We start from the raw sequence: 20,773 nt of genomic DNA, 5'->3' as shown, positions 1-20,773 counted from the left end.
CAGTGTATGTGCAGAGTCAGTGCAAGAGAGTCGGTGCAAAAAAGGGTCAATGGACATAGTCCGAGTAGCCATCTGATTAGCTATTTTGCAGTCTTGTTTAGCAGTCTTATGGATTGGGGGTAGAAACTGTTCAGTGTCTTGTTGGTTCCAGACTTGGTGTACTGGTACCACTTGCCATGGCTATGGCTTGGGTGGCTGGAGTCTTTGAAAATATTTTGGGCCTTCCTCTGACACCGCCTGGTATAGAGGTCCTGGATTGCATGGAGCTCGGCCCTAGTAATGTACTGGTCCATACTCACCACCCTCTGTAGCCCCTCGCGGTCAGGTGCCTTGCAGTTGCCATACCAAGCGGTGATGCAGCCAGTCAAGATGCTCTAAATGGTCCAGCTGTAGAACTTTTTCATCTGTTGGCCCATGCTAAATCTTTTCAGCCTCCTGAGGGGGAAGAGGCACTGTCATGCCCTCTTCACAACTTTGTGGGTCTGTGTGGACCATGTTAATACCTTAATGATGTGGATGCCGAGGAACTTGAAGCTCTCAACCTGCTCCACTATAGCCCCATCAATGTGGATGGGAGTGTGCTCCACGATCAGCTTCTTTATCTTGCTGGAGTTGAGGAAGAGGTTGTTGTCCTGGCACCACACTGCCAGGTCTCTGACCTCTCTGTAGGCCGTCTCATCGCCGTCGGTGATCAGGCCTACCGCCGTCATGTCTTCAGCAGACTTGGGTTAGGAGTTGGAGTGATGGAGTTGGAGTCGTGTGTAGCCACACAGACGTGGGTATACAGGGAGTACAGGAGGGGGCTAAACACACACCCCTGTGGGGCCCACGTGTTGAGGGTCAGCCTGGCAAAGGTGTTGTTGCCTACCTTCAGCACCTGGGGTAGGCCCATCGGCAAGTCAAGGATCCAATTGCAGAGGAAGGTATTCAGTCCCAGGGTCCCGAGCTTGGTGAAGAGCTTGGATGGCACAATGTTGTTGAACGCTGAGCTGTAGTTGATGAACAGCATTTTCCCATGTGTACTCCTCTTGTCTAGGTGGCAGGGGGCATTGTGGAGTGCAGTTGAGATTGCGTTGTGGATCTGTTGGGATGGTATGCAAGTTGAAGTGGGTCCAGGATGTCTGGGATGATGGAGTTGATGAGTGCCGTGACCAGCCTTTCAACGCACTTCGTTATTACAGATGTGGGTGCTACATGGCGGTAGTCATTGTGGCACTTTGTCTTAGAGTTTTTTGGAACAGGAATGATGGTAGTCAGCTTGAAACGTGGGGATTACAGATTGAGACAAGGAAAGGTTGAAAATGTCAGTGAAGACGCCAGCCTTTATCTGTGAAAAACGTTGCAGCAACATTGGAGAAGCAAACATTTCTCCAGGGACAGGGAAGGCTCCAGACACAAATGGGGCTGAGGCACAGGGAGACAGAGAGAGAGAGAGAGAACTCTGAGTAGAAAAACAAACCATAGTAGCTAATCACAAAAGAACATACTTTTATTTCGGTCAGCAGAAAAAATACTGTCATAGTGACGCACACGTGTGTGTATGCATACCGCCTGTGTGTTTGTGTATGTGTTAAGGTGAGAGATGCTGCAGAACAGACAATCCCCACAGCGGCTGTAGAGCTGGAAGTGGGTATGTGTTCCCTACTATATTTTTCCCTTTCTCCTCTCATGCACTGACATTATGACATCTTCATAACTTAATAATATCTGCCTGCCTTGCCTTCTACCGTCTACGGTGTCCATATTAGGACAGCCTGACACAAGTCCTACTTTCTATCAGTGTTTTCCACTCCCCGTATTTCTCATTTTCCTTTCTTGTTGTTGTGTGTGTGTGTGTGTGTGTGTGTGTGTGTGTGTGTGTGTGTGTGTGTGTGTGTGTGTGTGTGTGTGTGTGAGTGTGTGTGTGAGTGTGAGTGTGAGTGTGAGTGTGAGTGTGAGTGTGTGTGTGTGTGTGTGTGTGTGTGTGTGTGTAATATGTTATGTTGTAGCAGGGAGAAGGACATTTCACACTTCACTGGAACATGCTGATGGGTTCTAGGATCACCTACAGGTCTCCTTGATTCATGTCCTCTGATTGGTGGGATGCATTATGACATAGCCTGGTTAAACCAACCTGAACACAACAATTGCTATTGTTTTACTTGATAGCCTGGTTATACCAGCTTGAATGCTGCTATGTCAGGGCACTGCCATTCAACAACAACAACACATTGTGACTCACTCCTCATTCCTTGTGCGTCACATTACAAAAAAGAGCATGTTATCCAGGCTCTTATACTCCAGCCAATGATGTCATCACTATTCTTCTCCCTCCCTTGTCGTTGAAATGAGAGAGGATGCATCCCAAATTGCACCCTATTCCCCTATGGGAGCTGGTCAAAGTAGTTCACTATATATGGAAAAGGCTGCCATTTGGGACACAACCAGAGTATATATATATGTAAGTATAAGTTTAGAGCTTGACTCCCTGAGTCTATCGTCTTTGGCTCTTCTCTGCTAGGGGACTGTGGTACAGGCAGCCTAGCGCATTGAAGGGACTCCATATCATTTCATATTCATGAGAGAAGAAGACGGAGGGAAGAAAGAAAGAGAGAGGGAAAGAGGGAAGAGATGGGGAGGAGAGAACAAATACACAGAGAGAGCAGAGTGACAGAGTGAGAGCAGAGAGACAGAGCGAGAGCAAAATCAGAGAGAGAAGAGATGAAAGAGAAGAAGGGGGAGGGAGGAAGTAATCATTCCCGTTTGTGTTTCAAAATGGGCCTCTCAGTTGCCATGGGAAAGTGGAGCTAATCATTTTGGGGTGCGAGGTTCGGTTCAAAGGATCAATTGGTGCCTGTAACAGTGTTTGCCCTTAGGGTGGGCAGAGGGGCCTCCAGCGCCAGTTTAAACTTCAAATTAATAGATACCTAAGCTGACTGGGCAGTCATCAGTTTGTCCTCTGCATCAGTTTGTCATTTCATCTGTGTCTGCTCTTCTTCCTTTTCTTCCTCATCCTCTTCCTCTTTTTTCTCCACTTCCTTTTCTTTCTCATCCTCATTTTTCTCAGTGTTTCGGGATCAGGCGTATTATGCCCTCAGTAGATCCATAAGCCAGCCACCTAGTGATCAGTTTGTCTCCTACCTCCTCCTCTTCCTCCACTTATCCCTCCTCTCCTCTTCCTCCCGCCCCTCCTTTTTCTCAGCGTTCAGTTCAGGGATCTGGCGCTTGCTTTACCCCCTCGGGGGGTCAAGTGGCATCTAAAAATACCCCCTCTCCTCCCGTCCTCCCCCCAGTGAGTCAGCTGGCTCCTTGGAGTAAACCACTAGCATGAGAGGGGGGAGGAGGTGGGGGGGGGGGGGACTGGGGACGACAAGGGCTGCATAGCAATGGGAAAACAAATTAATTTACCCAAAGAAAATGTAATGTATGTGGGGCTGGTAGAGCCAGCCTGGTTCACTGAGCTAATGGCATGTTATGGCGAAAATAAAAGGGTATTTATCAAAAGGCAATGACTGTTTCCTACTGAACAGAGAGAAATAGAGAGAGCAATGTAATAGCCCTGGGCAGGAGCCCTGGGCACTCCCTGTGTAGTGCACTTTTGAAAAGAGTCCTATGTGCCTTGGGTCAAAAGTAGTGCACTATATAGGAAATATGTTGCCATTTGGAATGCAGTTTATGATTCCCACTGGAAGGGCCTGCAGGGCTTTACGTCAACATATTTTATTTTCCATACAGAATCTCTCTCTTCGCAGTTCAACTGTCAATTTTTTCAAATCTACATTCAGTTAAATGTTTTGAGTTAGAGGGTATTAGTAATCTATTATTTACTTTTCTTTGGTCTGTGTATGTTTTTTCACTGCTCAACCCTTATTGTGGGTCACAACTCAAAAGACACCTGAATTGGTGGGATTTGAAGCAAAAATGTTTGAGAACCCCTGCCTTATGGTCCCTAGTCAAATGTAGTGCATGCACTATATAGGGTATAGGGTGCCATTTGGGATGCACAATCCTCGCCTCACTCCTATTTCCAACCCATCTTCAGGCCCACTTCGGAAATCAATAATAGACCTTCTCCACGCCTCGACAATTCAATCTGACATTTGATCCAATTGCGAGTTCATTATGTGCAATGGGAGACAAACAAATGCTCCCCCCACCTCCCTCTCGCTCTCTCTCTCTCTCTCTCCCTCTCTCTCTCTCTCTCTCTCTCTCTCTCTCTGTCTGTCTCTCTTTCAGTCTCTATCTATGTGTCTCTCTCACTCTCCTTCTCTCCCTCTCTTTCTCCTCCCTCCTTCCCCTTGCTCCAGAGAGCTGTGTTGACACTGGAGGCCTAATATACGTCCCAAACTGCACCCTATTCCCTATCAAGAGCAATATTTTTTACCACAACTTTGGTTAAAAGTAGTGCACTTTTTAGGAAATATGGAGCAATTTGGAGCGCAGGCCTTCTGTATGTGCTTACATAAGTAAGCCAGCATCCTTGATACACCATTGTAGAAAGGCCCACAGGAGCCGATTTACAACAATTGGAGATGCTGCCAAAATGTTGCCAGCTGTGAATCTCCATGTCTTTCCCGATTTTAGGGATACATGGGAAATGTTTTTTACGAGTCACACCGTTGTTAGGAGTAGCATAGTGGTGAGGTGAGTCAGGCAGCATTGTGATCATGTGTTCATCCCAAATGGCACCCTAATCCCTATATGGTGTACTACTTTTGACCAGAACCCTATCGACCCTGGTCAAAAGTAGTGCACTACATAAGGAATATGGTGCCATATGGGACACAACCCCATGTAATATTTAAGCTGTCGTGTTCTCTCTCTGGTGCTACTGAATATGACTCCCAGGTGTCATCAGGAAGGAAAGGTCATCGTAGGGTGAGAGGGACAAGAACCAATGCTGTGAGACCCTGTGTGTGTGTGTGTGTGTGTGTGTGTGTGTGTGTGGTGTGTGTGTGTGTGTGTGTGTGTGTGTGTGTGTGTGTGTGTGTGTGTGTGTGTGTGTCTGCGTGCATGCATGCAAGTGTCTATCTGCCCACCTGCCTGCCTGTGTGTGTGTGCGTGTATGTGCATGTCTCTGAGAAGAGAGTGAACGTGAGAAACAGATGATGTAAAAAAAAAAACTATTATTATTGTTATTAATCTACAGTTAATGTTCTTAACCCTGGGCAACATAGGCCTGGGAGGCTCAGAGGGATATTGGTATCCACAGTACTCTACCATATATATATTTTTTTTTTTACATAAATGCACTGCAGTTTAACCTAAAAAAAACGGCAATGTTTTTTCTCTGCCTCATGAAAAAATTGTAGAATTGCAGGATAGTAGTTTTAAAGCTGCAACAACAACAAAACATCTCTCTGCTCCATGATGATAATGTTCTCTCCGATGCCGAGAGGCGGACCTTTAAAATGTTCCTTCCCATGGCCCAAGACCTATGTCCGAGACTTGGTTCGTCCGGCCATGCACTGTCGAAGTCACAGTAAAACTACTTGTATGCTATTTTTTTTATCTCACTTGAGTGGTGTTCTGATTATGAGGGGGTCCCTGATGAATTTGCTATCACAAAAGTTGTTCCGGTCCCAAATTTTAAGAATCCCTGATGTACAATATATGACATAGGGGGTTATGCATAAAACGCAATGCTACCATAAATCCATACCACCTGTTTTTCTAATCACTCCAATTCAAGGTCACCTTAAAAACATACAGTCACTTACAAAATGGCGGGTACCTAACCAATAATCCGATTTTTTAAAGTGGCAATCTGGGATTTAACAACAACAAACCGTCACCCCACCACTTATTTGTTAAACAGCGGGTTGTGATGGAGTGACAGTTGAACTAAGCTCATGAGGCATTTAGAAATTATATTTTTCAAGAATCAATGGCTATATTTCATCAATTTTATTGTCCATAAATGGATGTACCAAACCTAGATTGTCCCTTTAATTCAGGGTTCAGTCCAATTTTATTTATATGTTTATCTCCAATAAACTTATTTTCAGAATCTAATCAGATTTACCAAAGTTGTTGTACTAAATTGCTATTTGCAGTCCCTTTCCAATTGCTGTCCTGAAAGGAACTCCACTTTCGATCAATGGTAATTTATTATGGGATATTATAAGCATATTACCCAATAGTAAGTTGTAAATTGCATTCCAAATTATTTTAATCAAATTATATTGTATTGAATGAGGCTAGGTAAGGCTGTGTAAAGTAAACCATATCTCTCTCTCTCTCTTTCTCTCCCCCTCTCCCTCTCTCTCCCTCCCTCCAGCTCATGCACACAAAAAACATGTGGAATGCCCCAACAGCAGTTGACCACATACACAGTCACCCCTGATGCGCATTAGGAAAACCTACTGCTGACTGCCCATCTGTCTATCTCTGCAATGATGGCAGACATCCACTTTGCACTGACACACACACATACCTCCACCACCCTATACCCCCTGCCTCAGTTCGTATGATGGCAATTTGCATATACTCCAGAATGTTATGAAGAGTGATCAGATGAATTGCAATTAATTGCTAAGTCCCTCTTTGCCATGCAAATGAACTGAATTCAAAAAAAACATTTCCACTGCATTTCAGCCCTGCCACAAAAGGACCAGCTGACATCATCAGTTATCGTCAGTCATTCTCTCGTTAACACAGGTGTGAGTGTTGACGAGGACAAGGCTGAAGATCACTCTGTCGTGCGGATTGAGTTTGAATAACAGACTGGAATCTTCAAAAGGAGGGTGGTGCTTGGAATCATTGTTCTTCCTCTGTCAATCATGGTTACCTGCAAGGAAACACGTGCCGTCATCATTGCTTTGCACAAAAAGGGCTTCACAGGCAAGGACATTGTTGCCAGTAAGATTGCACCTAAATCAACCATTTATCGGATCATCAAGAACTTCAAGGAGAGCGGTTCAATTGTTGTGAAGAAAGCTTCAGGGCACCCAAGAAAGTCCAGCAAGCGCCAGGACCGTTTCCTAAAGTTGATTCAGCTGCGGGATCGGGGCACCACCAGTACAGAGCAGGAATGGCAGCAAGCAGGTGTGCGTGCATCTGCACGCACAGTGAGGCAAATACCTTTGGAGGATGGCCTGGTGTCAAGAAGGGCAGAAAAGAAGCCCCTTCTCTCCAGGAAAAACATCAGGGAACGACTGATATTCTGCAAAAGGTACAGGGATTGGCCTGCTGAGGACTGGGGTAAAGTCATTTTCTCTGATGAATCCCCTTTCCGATTGTTTGGGGCATCCGGAAAAAGCTTGTCCGGAGAAGACAAGGTGAGCGCTACCATCAGTCCTGTGTCATGCCAACATTAAAGCATCCTGAGACCATTCATGTGTGGGGTTGCTTCTCAGCCAAGGGAGCTCACTCACTCACAATTTTGCCTAAGAACACAGCCATGAATAAAGAATGGTACCAACACATCCTCTGAGAGCAACTTCTCCCAACCATCCAGGAACAGTTTGGTGACGAACAATGCCTTTTCCAGCATGATGGAGCACCTTGCCATAAGGCAAAATTTATAATTAAGTGGCTCGGGGAACAAAACATCTATATTTTGGGTCCATGGCCAGGAAACTCCCCAGACCTTAATCCCATTGAGAACTTGTGGTCAATCCTCAAGAGGCGGGTGGACAAACAAAAACCCACATATTCTGACAAACTCCAAGCATTGATTATGCAAGAATGGGCTGCCATCAATGAGGTCTTGAAAAAGAAGGGTCAACACTGTAAATATTGACTCTTTGCATCAACTTCATGTAATTGTTAATAAAAGCCTTTGACACATGAAATGTTTGTAATTATACTTCAGTATTCCATAGTAACATCTGACAAAAATATCTAGACACTGAAGCAACAAACTTTGTGGAAATTAATATTTGTGTCATTCTCAAAACTTTTGACCATTACTGTACACACACTTCACTCTGTGTAGTCCAAGATGGCGTAGCATCTTATCCCGTATATATATATCTTTTATATATTTTTTCTTCGCATATCTTTTTAAAACATTTTTCCTAAACCTCAACTTCAATATACTCTCCTGCAACACGCCTCACCCAATGTGGTGTGGATCTGCTATTTTCTAAAGTATTTTTATTTACTTTCGAACCAGAATCCCCCAACAGAAGCTAGCCATCTAACCAGCTACTAGCTAGTAGTCTGCTAACCACTGCTAGCGGTCATCAGCTAACCTCTAGCTCGGAGATATCTCGCCAGTTTGCAGAACGCGATTCAAACCAGAGCATACCAGACTTATTTTCTCTCCATATCCCCGGATTCCTACCGCAAGCTCTGAACCTTTTCACCTGGATCATCACCTGGATCATAGCTCCAATCCGAGTTGCTACTCCTGGCTAACGTCTCTGTACCGAAGCAAGCACCAATTAGCCTGGAGCTAGCTCATGCTAGGCCCATCTCCCGGCTAGCTGAAGAGGTCCGTCAGCATCTCCTTGGGCTACAATACCTATTTTGACAATTGGCCTGGACCCCTTTTACTACACGAAGCCCTGCTAATCCATCACAACTGGACTACGATGTCATCTGCCCGAGGGTTATTTTTGCAACAGGCCCCTCCATCGCAACGTCCCCTGAATGCCTATCTGCTAGCTTGCTAGCCACAGCCCGCTAGCTGCCTAGAGCATTTCGGACTGTTAACTGAATAGGTCCATCGGCCAATTTCTTGGGCCACTATACCTATTTTGAGAATTGGACTGGGCACCTTTACTACATGGAACCCTACTAATCTATCACGGCTGGTCAGCCGAAAGAACCGCACGAGGAGGCTACAATAGACTTCTTCCATCGTGACATACCTCTAAGGCCCTTCTGCTAACTTGCTAGCCCCGGCCCACTAGTTCTCTGAATCGCCGTGTCTCCAGCCAGCTATCTCTCTCATCGTCACTCTATGCCTAGGTTTACCTCCACTGTATTCACATCTTATCATGCCTTTGTCGGTACATTATGCCTTGAATCTATTCTATCACGCCCAGAAACCTGCTCATTTTACTCTCTGTTCCGAACGTACTAGACGACCAGCTCTTCTAGCATTTAGCTGTACCCCTATCCTACTCCTCCTCTGTTCCTCTGTTGATGTAGAGGTTAATCCAGGCCCAGCAGTGCCTAGCTCCACTCCCATTCCCCAGGCGCTCTCATTTGTTGACTTCTGTAACCGTAAAAGCCTTGGTTTCATGCATGTTAACATTAGAAGCCTTCTCCCCAAGTTTGTTTTATTCACTGCCTTAGCACACTCTGCCATCCCAGATGTCCTAGCCGTGTCTGAATCCTGGCTTAGGAAGACCACCAAAAACCCTGACATTTTCATCCCTAACTATAACATTTTCCGGCAATCTACTGCAGAGATAGCCTGCAGAATTCTGTCACACTATCCAGGTCTGTGCCCAAACAATTCGAGCTTCTACTTCTAAAAATCCACCTTCCCAGAAACAAGTCTCTCACCGTTGCCGCTTGCTATAGACCACCCTCTGCCTCCAGCTGTGCCCTGGACACCAGATGTGAATTGATTGCCCCCCATCTATCTTCAGAGCTCGTGCTGCTAGATGACCTAAACTGGGACATGCTTAACACCCCGGCCATCCTACAAGCTAAGCTTGCCCTCAATCTCACACAAATTATCAATGAACCTACCGGGCACAACCCCTAATTCATAAACACGGGCACCCTCATAGATATCATCCTAACCAACTTGCCCTCCAAATACACCTCTGCTGTCTTCAACCAAGATCTCAGCGATCACTGCCTCATTGCCTGCATCCGTAATGGGTCTGCGGTCAAACAACCACCCATCATCACTGTCAAACGCTCCATTAAACACTTCAGCGAGCAGCCCTTTCTAATCGACCTGGCCCGGGTATCCTGGAAAGATATTGATCTCTGGAGGATGCCTGGTTATTCTTTAAAAGTGTCTTTCTCACCATCTTAAATAAGCATGCCCCATTCAAAAAATGTAGAACCAGGAACAGATATAGCCTTTGGTTCATTCCAGACCTGACTGCCCTTGACCAGCACAAAAACATCCTGTGGCGTACTGCATTAGCATCAAATTTCCCCCGTGATATGGATTTTTTCAGGGAAGTTAGGAACCAATATACACAAACAGTTAGGAAAGCTAAGGCTAGCTTTTTCAAACAGAAATGTGCATCCTGTAGCACAAACTCAAAAAAGTTCTGGGACACTGTAAAGTCCATGGTGAATAAGAGCACCTTCTCCCAGCTGCCCATTGCACTGAGGCAAGGAAACACTGTCATCACCGATATATCCACGATATTTGAGAATTTCAATAAGCATTTTTCTATGGCTGGCCATGCTTTCCACCTGGCTACCCTATCAACTGCCCTCCAACCCCCACAGCAACTCGCCCAAGCCTCCCCGATTTCTCCTTCACCCAAATCCAGATAGCTTATGTTCTGAAAGAGCTGCAAAATCTGGACCCCTACAAATCAGCCGGGCTAAACAAACTGGACCCTCTCTAAACTTTCTAAAATGATCTGCCGAAATTGTTGCAACCCCTATTACTAGCCTGTTCAACCTCTCTTTCATACCATCTGAGATTCCCAAAGATAGGAAAGCTGCCACGTTCATCCCCCTCTTCAAAGGGGGAGACACTCTAGACCCAAACTGCTACAGACCTATATCTATCCTACCCTGCCTTTCTAAGGTCTTCGAAAGCCAAGTTCACAAACAGATCACCGATGATTTCGAATCCCACCGTACCTTATCCGCTATGCAATCTGGCTTCCGACCTGGTCATGGGTGCTGGGTGCACCTCAGCCCACGCTCAAGGTCCTAAATTATATCATAACTGCGATCGATAAGAGACAACACTGTGCAGCCGTATTCATCAACCTGGCCAAGGCTTTCGACTCTGTCAATCACCACATTATTATCGGCAGACTCAAGAGCCTTGATTTCTCAAATGAATGCCTCGCCTGGTTCACCAACTACTTCTCTGATAGAGTTCAGTTTGTCAAATCAGAGGGTCTGTTGTCAGGACCTCTGGCGGTCTCTATAGGGGTGCCACAGGGTTCAATTCTCGGGCCGACTCTCTTCTCTGTATACATCAATGATGTCGCTCTCGCTGCTGGTGATTCTCTGATCCACCCCTACGCAGATGACACAATTCTGTATACTTCTGGCCCTTTTTTGAAAACTATGCTAACTAACCTCCAGACGAGCAGCAATGCCATACATGCCATACATGCTCTTCAACCGATCGCTGCCCGCACCTGCCTGCATATCCAGCATCACTACTCTGGACGGTTCTGACCTAGAATATGTGGAAAACTACAAATACCTTGGTGTCTGGTTAGACTGTAAACTCTCCTTCCAGACCCACATTAAAGCATCTCCAATCCAAAATGAAATCTAGAATCGGCTTCCTATTTCGCAACAAAGCATCCTTCACTCATGCTGCCAAACATACCCTCATAAAACTGACTATCCTACCGATCCTCGACTTTGGCGATGTCTTTTACAAAATAGCCTCGAACACTCTACTCAACAAATTGGATGTAGTCTATCACAGTGCCATCCGTTTTGTCGCCAAAGCCCCATATACTACACACCACTTTGACCTGTACGCTCTCTTTGGCTGGCCCTCGCTTCATACTCGTCGCCAAACCCACTTGCTCCAGACTGCCTTGTCTCAGCTCACTGGTCACCACAGCAGCACCCATCCGCAGCACTCGCTCCGGCAGAAATATTTCACTGGTCACCCCCAAAGCCAATTCCTCCTTTGGCAGCCTTTCCTTCCAGTTCTCTGCTGCCAATGACTGGAACGAATTGCAAAAAACGCCTGAACCTGCAGACTCTTTCTCACTAACTTCAAGCACCAGCTGTCAGAGCAGCTCACAAATCATTGCACCTGTACATAGCCATCTGTAAATAGCCCATCCAACTACCTCATCCCCATACTGTATTTATTTATTTACTTTACTCTTTTGCACCCCAGTATCTCTAATTGCACATTCATCTTCTGCACATCTATCACTCCAGTGTTTAATTGCTATAACGTAATTACCTCTCCACTATGGCCTATTTATTGCCTTACCTCCCTTATCTTACCTCATTTGTACACACCGTATATATACTTTACTTCTACTGTATTATTGACTGTATGTTTGTTTATTCCATGTGTAGCACTGTGTTGTTGTATGTGTCGGACTGCTTTGCTTTATCTTGGCCAGGTCGCAGTTGTAAATGAGAACTTGTTCTCAACTAGCCTATCTGGTTAAATAAAGATGAAATAAAAATAAAACTCTCATTCGCAAAACCTTGGCACATTCAATCCCTTACAAGCTGACTGCCAGTAAAGAGGTACAGACAGTATGTGCTGAATGACATAAACAGCGTAGCTAGCTTTCACCCTAATAGTCTTTTGTCTACATCCAAAATAGCACCCTTGCCACTACATAAGCTCTAGTCAAAAGTAATGCACTATGGGGCCCTGGTCAAAAATAGTAACTTTATAGGGAGTAGGATGCCATTTGGGACACAGACTTTGTCTGAATCAATGACTGGGTTACAACAGACAAGCCTTTCCTTCTCTAAGTCCGTATCCAAAAAGGCACCCTATTCCCTATATAGTGCACTGCTTCTATAGGCTCTGGTCAAATGTAGTGCACTACATAGGGAATAGGTTGCCATTTGAGATGCACACTAACCACTTGACTATAATGAAATGTCACATAATGTGTCAGCCATGAGAGATATGTTTTGTTGCCAAGAGACAGAAACACAAGACCTATTGAAATCATTCCGGAGGAGGAAAAATGCTATTTGAATTTAAAGAGGTGACAGCTCGGAAGACTGCTCCGAACACTTATTAACCCATCTGGAGTCTGGGATATATCACCACGATGTCTAATCTATATGGCTTTGTCTTTTGGGACTCTCAGTAACTTCTAGGGCCGTATATACCACATAGATATACACTGAAAAAATAGAAATGCAACATGCAACATGCAACAATTTCAAAGATTTTAGGGAGTTACAGTTCATATAAGGAAATCAGTAAATGTAAATAAATTAATTAGGTCCTAATTTATGGATTTCACATGACTGGGAATAAAGATATGCTTCTGTTGGTCAGAGATACCTTTAAAAAAAGGTATGGGAGTGGATCAGAAAACCAGTCTGGTCTGGTGTGATCACCATTTGTCTCATTCAGCGTGACACATCTCTTTCGCATAGAGTTGATCAGGCTGTTGATTGTAGCCTGTGGAATGTTGTCCCACTCCACTTCCATGTTTGTGTGAAGTTGCTGTATATTGGTGGAAACTGGAACAGGTTGCTGTACACTTCGACCCAGAGCATCCCAAAAACGCTCAATGAGTGATGTGTCTGGTGATTAAGAAGGCCATGGAAGAGCTGGGACATGTTCAGCTTCCAGGAATTGTGTACAGATCCTTGCGACATGGGGACGTGCATTGTCATGCTGAAACATGAGGTAATGGCGACGAATGAATGGCAAGTCAATGGGTCTCAGGATCTCGTCAAGGTATCTCTGTGCAAAAAATTGCCATTGATAAAATTAAATTGTGTTTGTTGTCCGTAGCTTATGCCTTCCCATACCATAACCCCACCGCCACCATGGAGCACTCTGTTCACAACGTTGACATCAGCAAACCGCTCACCCACACAACACCATGTGCCCAGTACAGTTGAAACCAGGATTCATCCGTGAAGAGCACGCTTGTCAGTGGCCATCGAAGGTGAGCATTTGCCCACTGAAGTCAGTTACAAGATCCTTTTGAGGATGATGAGCACAAAAAATAAGCTTCCCTGAGACGGTTTTTGACAGTTTGTGTAGAAATTGTTCAGTTTCGTAAACCCACAGTTTCATCAGCCACTCGGTTTGGCTGGTTTCAGACGATCCCGCAGGTGAAGAACCCGGATGTGGAGATCCTGGGCTAGCATGCTTACATGTGGTCTGTGGTTGTGAGGCCGGTAGGATGTACTAACAAATTCTCTAAAACAACGTTGGAGGTGGCTTATGGTAGAGAAATTAACATTAAATTCTCTGGCAACAGCTCTGGTGGACATTCATGCCAAGTACAAGCTCCCTCAAAACTTGAGACATCTCTGGCATTGTGTTGTGTGACGAAACTGCACATTTTAGAGTGGCCTATTGTTCCCAGCACAAGCTTTTTGATATGCCACATCTGTCAGGTGGATGGATTATCATGGCAGATGAAAAATACTCACTAACAGGGATGTAAACAAATTTGTGCACCAAATTTGAGAAAAAAATGCACTTTTTGTGCATATGGAAAATTTATTTTATTTCAGCTCATGAAATATGAGACCAACACTTTACATGTTGCGTTTATATTTTTGTTCAGTATATTACATGTGTCTCGCCCAGATGGAAAAAGATTGTGGGAATGTTTATTTGGGAGGAATGTCACTATTATGGTTCCAGAGGAACTGGGTTTTTAGAATGTTATAACTACAGTGCATTCGGAAAGTATTCAGACTCCTTGAATTTTTATACATTTTGTTTCATTACGGCTTTATTATAAAATGTATTAAATTGTTTTTTTTGCCCTCATTAATCTACACACAATACCCCTGTAATGAATACTCAGGAAGAAAAAGGTGTAGATTCACCTCAGAGCGTGGCAGATGTTTATTAAGCCTTCGCAGAAGGCAGGAATCGTGGTCGCAGGCAATGGTCAAACACAGGTAGGCAGGCAAAAACAAACAATACCTCACAACCATGCAAACAGAAAGAACTGAACTAAATAGGGAGCTGATGAGACCAGGTGAGAAATGAACACAGGTGAAATCAATGAACAAAAATGAAAGACAGGGCTACGTTCAAAGAAAAAGCACATAAGGTTGACGAAGAAAAGAAAAGCAGAACCTTACAACCCCATAATGATTAAGCAAAAACATATTTTTAGAAAACCTTAAATATTACATATCACATAAGTATTCAGACCCTTTACTCAGTACTTTGTTGAAGCACCTTTGGCAGTGATTACAGCCTCGAGTCTTCTTGGGTATGATGCTACAAGCTTGGCACACCTGTATTTGGGGAGTTTCTCCCATTCTTCTCTGCAGCTCCTTTCAAGCTCTGTTAGGTTGGATGAGGAGAGTATCTGCACAGCTATTTTCAGGTCTCTCCAGAGATGTTTGAAGGGGTTCAAGTTGGGGATCTGGCTGGGCCACTCAAGGACATTCAAAGACTTGTCATCGAAGCCAGTCCTGCGTTGACTTGGCTGTATGCTTAGGGTCGTTGTCCTGTTGGAAGGTGAACCTTCGCCCCAGCAATGCAAGTTATTTGTTGATTGATGAACATCCAATACCACCATATGTTCATGAGTTGCTTACATGGTTGAGTGTTCATACTGATTCGCCCTTACTTGTAGATCTACAGTAGTAGCTAGTAAAGTTCAGTTTATCAGTGTGCTATAGTTTCAGAACCACGGGCTGACAGTTTAGTTTCATTTCAGCACCATGGACAGCGACAGAGGCTGGTTTTGTATGTAAGCTACAGTAGTATAGTAAAGGTCGGTTTTATCAACGAGGTATAGATGGGATAGCTGACAAGGTCACGAAAACGATGTGCTGGCTTCCATGGGGCAGAAGTCAGCGTGTTGTGATTCTGGATGGCAAGAATGACAAGAAACTGCCATGTGGGGAATTAATCTTGTGGCTCGTTTCAGCTCGTTTCATCTTGTTCTTGATATTTTGAGTTGTTTTGAATGATTTTATGTCAATGCTAATATGGCAACTGTAAAGATGTATTTGAGAGACAAGTGCTCATTGTGCATTTTTTTAAATAAACATTGGAGACAAAATATAGCTTACATGTTATTAACAATCTAAGTTGTTAATGTGTTGCCCCATAGTTGCGCACTTTTCGGTTTTGTTGCAAAACAACCAACCCATCTATATATTTTCAGTACCCGGAGACAGAAGTTAAATTCTGCGAATGGACAGTGGCTTAAACCACAGCGCGCCACTTACAGTAATTAGCAAGTAAATTCGCAGTATACTGTATCTACTAGTTTCAGGACCCACGGACTGACAGTTTAGTGTAAGCACACAGGACAGCGGCCTAACCCACAGCACAGTGCGCCTACCAAGGTAACCTCTCACTGTCTGTGGGGATCGAAAACGTCGAAATATTTCAATTTAAAGGGCAGATAGTGCTGCTGACGTATACTCTGCTGCATTATCACATTCTGGTCCGTCTCCTATCTAATATTCCTATAAGTCCTTGTTGCAAGGGCAGCTCGATCGCGGTAATAGGAGTCTGCATACATAAAGCCTAATTCAATCCATTGGAGTACGAGCGAAAGTGACCAACTTTGTTTGTCATTAGCATATTGACAAAAACTAAATCTATTTTACAGTTTGCCTCTTACTGTTAAGATTATTTCGTAATGGTGCGTGCCTGCCTGCGTGTGTCTTCTGTGTGCAGGTCGTTATAGTCCCTGTGAGTATCTGCCATTCATTTTGTGATGTGACCACGAAGAAAGCAAAATAAAAGGTATGGCTAGTGAATACCGAAACGAGGTTTGCATTGTGTGAGTTGGCCTATTCCTTTGTATAGTCCTACGAATACAAATCTCAAATCAGCAAAGCGTGAGCTGAATGACAACAGCGGCACTCATATTTCTCACACTTTTATAGCGTCGCCCTGAGGTCACTGAATTGCCACAGTTACTTTATTTACAATGACATCATAGAATATCTTACAATATTTTACAGATTCACTCATTGGTGCATAGCTATATATTCGTAGCAAATCCCACATGGGCCCCTAGCTCGCAATACCTCGCACCCGTGCTTCTCTTCTTTGCGCTGCAAGAGCTACGATATAACCGACAGTGCGTCACGGCACCGCAACTGTGCCAATAATACCAGCAGATAACCCGCCAGGTACGGATATCGATGGCACTCATATAATGATATTACAGTGTCAGTCTAATCATATCCGTGTGCTGAAATTCAATGGCCTTTATACCAAAACTAGGTGAATAGGACACTTCTACTCAACGAGTAACAGGGCGGCGTTGAGGGGAATATGTGCGGGAGGGGTGCGCACTGTTCAGTGCAAGAGAACGACAGCAGAGAGGAAGACAGGGTCGAGAGAAAGCGCATGTGTGATTCCGCTCTCTCTCCATGCAGGCAGCCCACTCCTGGCGAGCTCCCCCCATCTTGTGTGTATAACGTCTCTACCACCGGACAGCCGTACCAGCGTCCGCGGGCACTGCGGGGGAAATTCAACCCAGAATGGAGTGATAATGAACGGAGCCTCTCTTTTTCTTTTAGTCTTGGTTTTCCCCCGACTGTCATCATCCTCGATGTCTCTTATCAGTTTTTAACCAAAACAAAATGTGGATTTCTTGTGACCAATTTTTACTGATATTTTCTGGCTTTTGGGGACTCACAATGGGTGCTTTCCCGAGCAGTGTTCAGATCGGTAAGTGTACAGCAGTGTTTGCCAATCAAAAGGGCATGAAAAGAGCCACTGGGTTATGAAGCGTGAATAAGAGCTTGCTTTTCATTATAGTGTGTGTGACAGTGTTAAGAAATGCATGTTCGTCATTCATGGTCACATAACATTGTGACATTGAAAAGTAGAATTGACCGATCGTTTAAAAGCGCCGACACAAACCTATTCCAACATGACAATGTGTATGTGTTCCTAGATGATTCGATGTTTTTTCTAGTGTGCACAAGGAAAATAGGTATGTATAGTAATTCATAACTGTTCCAGTGCGTTCCTCAGCAGCCGGTGTTCTTTCAAAGCGCCACTGCAGCAGTAGCCTAGCCTAGTGCTCTTTGCAGAGACTGGATACTTCGCTTGGTTGGAGCGAATGGATCAGCAGCGGGAATTTTCTCAAAGTATGTGTAGCCCTGCTGCAGAGTGCACACTCGCCCCTGTTACATTCAGAAGACTCCGTTCCCCTTTTGCATAAACCCGTTTGTCATAGTCATACCGTTTCATACTTGGCTGACTGGTTGCTTTTTTTTTTTTTGCCACCGAGAGAAGTGCGCCTATTCAAGCTGTAGCCTATCTCTATCAAAACCCAGCTAAAGCATAAAAGCCGCGCCATGGTGAGATCTCTGGATCTCTGGATCTCTGCTACTGCCAAGTGCCCCTGCCTTTAGCCTTTAACTTACGGTGTTGAACGTGGACGAAAAGAAACCATAAATACACCACCTTCATTTAATTGCTAAACTGACCGAACAGGCTGATTTATAGGTGGTACGAACGAATCAAGTTGACCGCAAATAAATGCCAACCGGGGTCGAATGATCTCTTTCTGTCGACTAGTAATGTTGAACTTAATACACGTTTGGGGTGTTTTGAAAGGGATTCTCCAATGGATCACATTTCTATTCAGGATGGTGGGCATTTTAAGATTTCCAGGCAGGGTCCTTTGGGAGGGAAAATGTGTTAAGGTTATTGGCTGTGTCTCTTGTTTTTCCATCAAAAGCATTTCCTACATGCGCAGTGTCAGAGACCCAATTGCCCAATTCTATTTCTCTCTCTCTCTCTCTCTCTCTCTCTCTCTCTCTCTCTCTCTCTCTCTCTCTCTCTCTCTCTGTCTCTCTCTCTTTGTCTCTCTCTCTCTCTCTCTCTGCCACTCTCTCTCTCTCTGCCTCTCTCTCTCTTTGTCTCTCTCTCTCTCTCTCTCTCTGCCACTCTCTCTCTCTCTGCCTCTCTCTCTCTCTGCCTCTGCCACTGCAGGCGGCCTGTTCATCAGAAACACGGATCAGGAATACACAGCGTTTCGCCTGGCCATCTTCCTGCACAATACTAGCCCCAACGCATCCGAGGCCCCCTTCAACCTGGTGCCTCATGTGGACAACATCGAGACGGCCAACAGCTTTGCTGTCACCAATGCCTGTGAGTACAAACCCACTAGGCGCACACTGGTTAAATCAAGGCTTGTTTCCACGCTCAATGGAATTGGCTTTACCTCAGGGGTCTCAAACTGGTGGCATACGGGTCAGATATGGCCCGATGTAATGTTTTAATGGCTATCATTCTCATTTGACCAGTCAAGTCAAACCCAGGTTGGGATGCCAGAGTGTTGGCTTCTCTCTTTCTCTGTCACAAACGTGCACATGCATACATGGATAGCTACACAAACAAATACACACACACACACACAAAGACACACACACACAGAAACAAACACACACACACACACACACTTACAGTGCATTCGGAAAGTATTCAGACCACTTTCCTTTTTAGAAAATGTTGCACATTTATTACAATTAATAAACAGAAATACCTTATTTACATAAGTATTCATGATTTGGAAAGGCACACACCTGTCTATATAAGGTCCCACAGATGACAGTGCATATCAGAGCAAAAACCAAGCCATGAGGTCGAAGGAATAGTTCGTAGAGCTCCGAAACAGGAATTTGTAGAGGCACAGATCTGTGGAAGGGTACAAAACATTTCTGCAGCATTGAAGGTGCCCAAGAACACAGTGGCCTCCATCATTCTTAAGTGGAATAAGTTTGGAACCACCAAGACTCTTCCTAGAGCTGACCGCCTGTCAAAACTGAGCAATCTGGGGAGAAGGGCCTTGGTCAGGGAGGTGACGAGAACTCGATGGTCACTCTGACAGAGCTCTAGAGTTCCTCTGTGGAGATGGAATAACCTTCCAGAACGAAAACCATCTCTGCAGCTCTCCACCAACCAGACCTTTATGGTAAAGTGGACAGAATGAAGCCACTCCTCGGTAAAAGGCACATGACAGCCACTTGGAGTTTGCCAAAAGGCACCTAAAGGACTCTCAGAACAAGAAAAACAAGATTATCTGGTTCAACAAGATTTAACTCTTTGGACTGAATATCAAGCGTCATGTCTGGAGGAAATCTGGCACCATCCCTACGGTGAAGCATGGGGGTGGCAGCATCATGCTGTGGGGATGTTTTTCAGTGGCAGGAACTGGGAGACTAGTCAGGATTGAGGGTAAGACGAACATAGCAAAGTACAGTGAGAACCTTGATGAAAACCTGCTCCAGAGACCTCAGACTGGGGCAAAGGTTTTACCTTCCAACAGGACAATGACCCTGAGCACACAGCCAAGACAACACAAGAGTGGCTTCGGGACAAGTCTCTGAATGTCCTTGAGTGGCCCAGCCAGAGCCTGGACTTGAACCCAATCTAACATCTCTGGAGATACCTGAAAATAGCTGTGCAGCGACGCTCCCCATCCAACCTGACAGAGCTTGAGAGGATCTGCACAGAAGAATGGGAGAAACTGCCCAAATACAGATGTGCCAAGCATGTAGCATCATACCCAAGAAGAATCAAGGCTGTAATCGCTGCCAAAGGTGCTTCAACAAAGTACCGAGTAAAGGATCTGAATACTTATGTAAATGTGATATTTCAGTTAGACATTTTTTATGCATTTGCAAACATTTCTAAAAATCTGTTTTTGCTTTGTCGTTATGGGGTATTGTGTGTAGATTTATGAGAAAAAACAAACAATTTAATACATTTTAGAATAAGGCTGTAATGTAACAAAATGTGGAAAAAGTCAAGGGGTCTGAATACTTTCCAAATGCACTGTATAAAAAGGATGTATTGATGAAAAATAACTTGAATATTGCGGGGGGGGGGGGGGGGGGGGGGGGGGGGACAGACTGTGATACCTTTCCATGAAGGCAGTCTCTCCTATTGGAGCATCCTCCTTGAATACATTCAAGCATGTATAAACCCATACAAACCCACACACATCCCAGCTAGCACATTACAGTCTGAGAATCATATGTTTCTTAG

At 44.7% G+C, this 20,773-nt stretch overlaps 1 protein-coding gene across 1 annotated transcript in view; it reads left to right on the top strand.

Moving 5' to 3' along the window:
• The first annotated feature begins 17,194 nt into the window (after window positions 1-17,194).
• Window positions 17,195-20,773, top strand: part of LOC139423238 (glutamate receptor 4) — a 162,750-nt gene continuing 159,171 nt past the window's right edge. The window contains exons 1-2 of the mRNA XM_071175036.1: window positions 17,195-17,440; window positions 18,716-18,874. Of these exons, the coding sequence (XP_071031137.1) occupies window positions 17,353-17,440; window positions 18,716-18,874 (247 nt within the window). The 5' untranslated portion in view covers window positions 17,195-17,352. The remainder of the gene's footprint in view (window positions 17,441-18,715; window positions 18,875-20,773) is intronic.

Source organism: Oncorhynchus clarkii, chromosome 12 (assembly GCF_045791955.1).
Source record: "Oncorhynchus clarkii lewisi isolate Uvic-CL-2024 chromosome 12, UVic_Ocla_1.0, whole genome shotgun sequence".
Lineage (NCBI taxonomy): Eukaryota > Metazoa > Chordata > Actinopteri > Salmoniformes > Salmonidae > Oncorhynchus > Oncorhynchus clarkii.
This window is presented reverse-complemented; position numbering and strand designations above follow the sequence as displayed.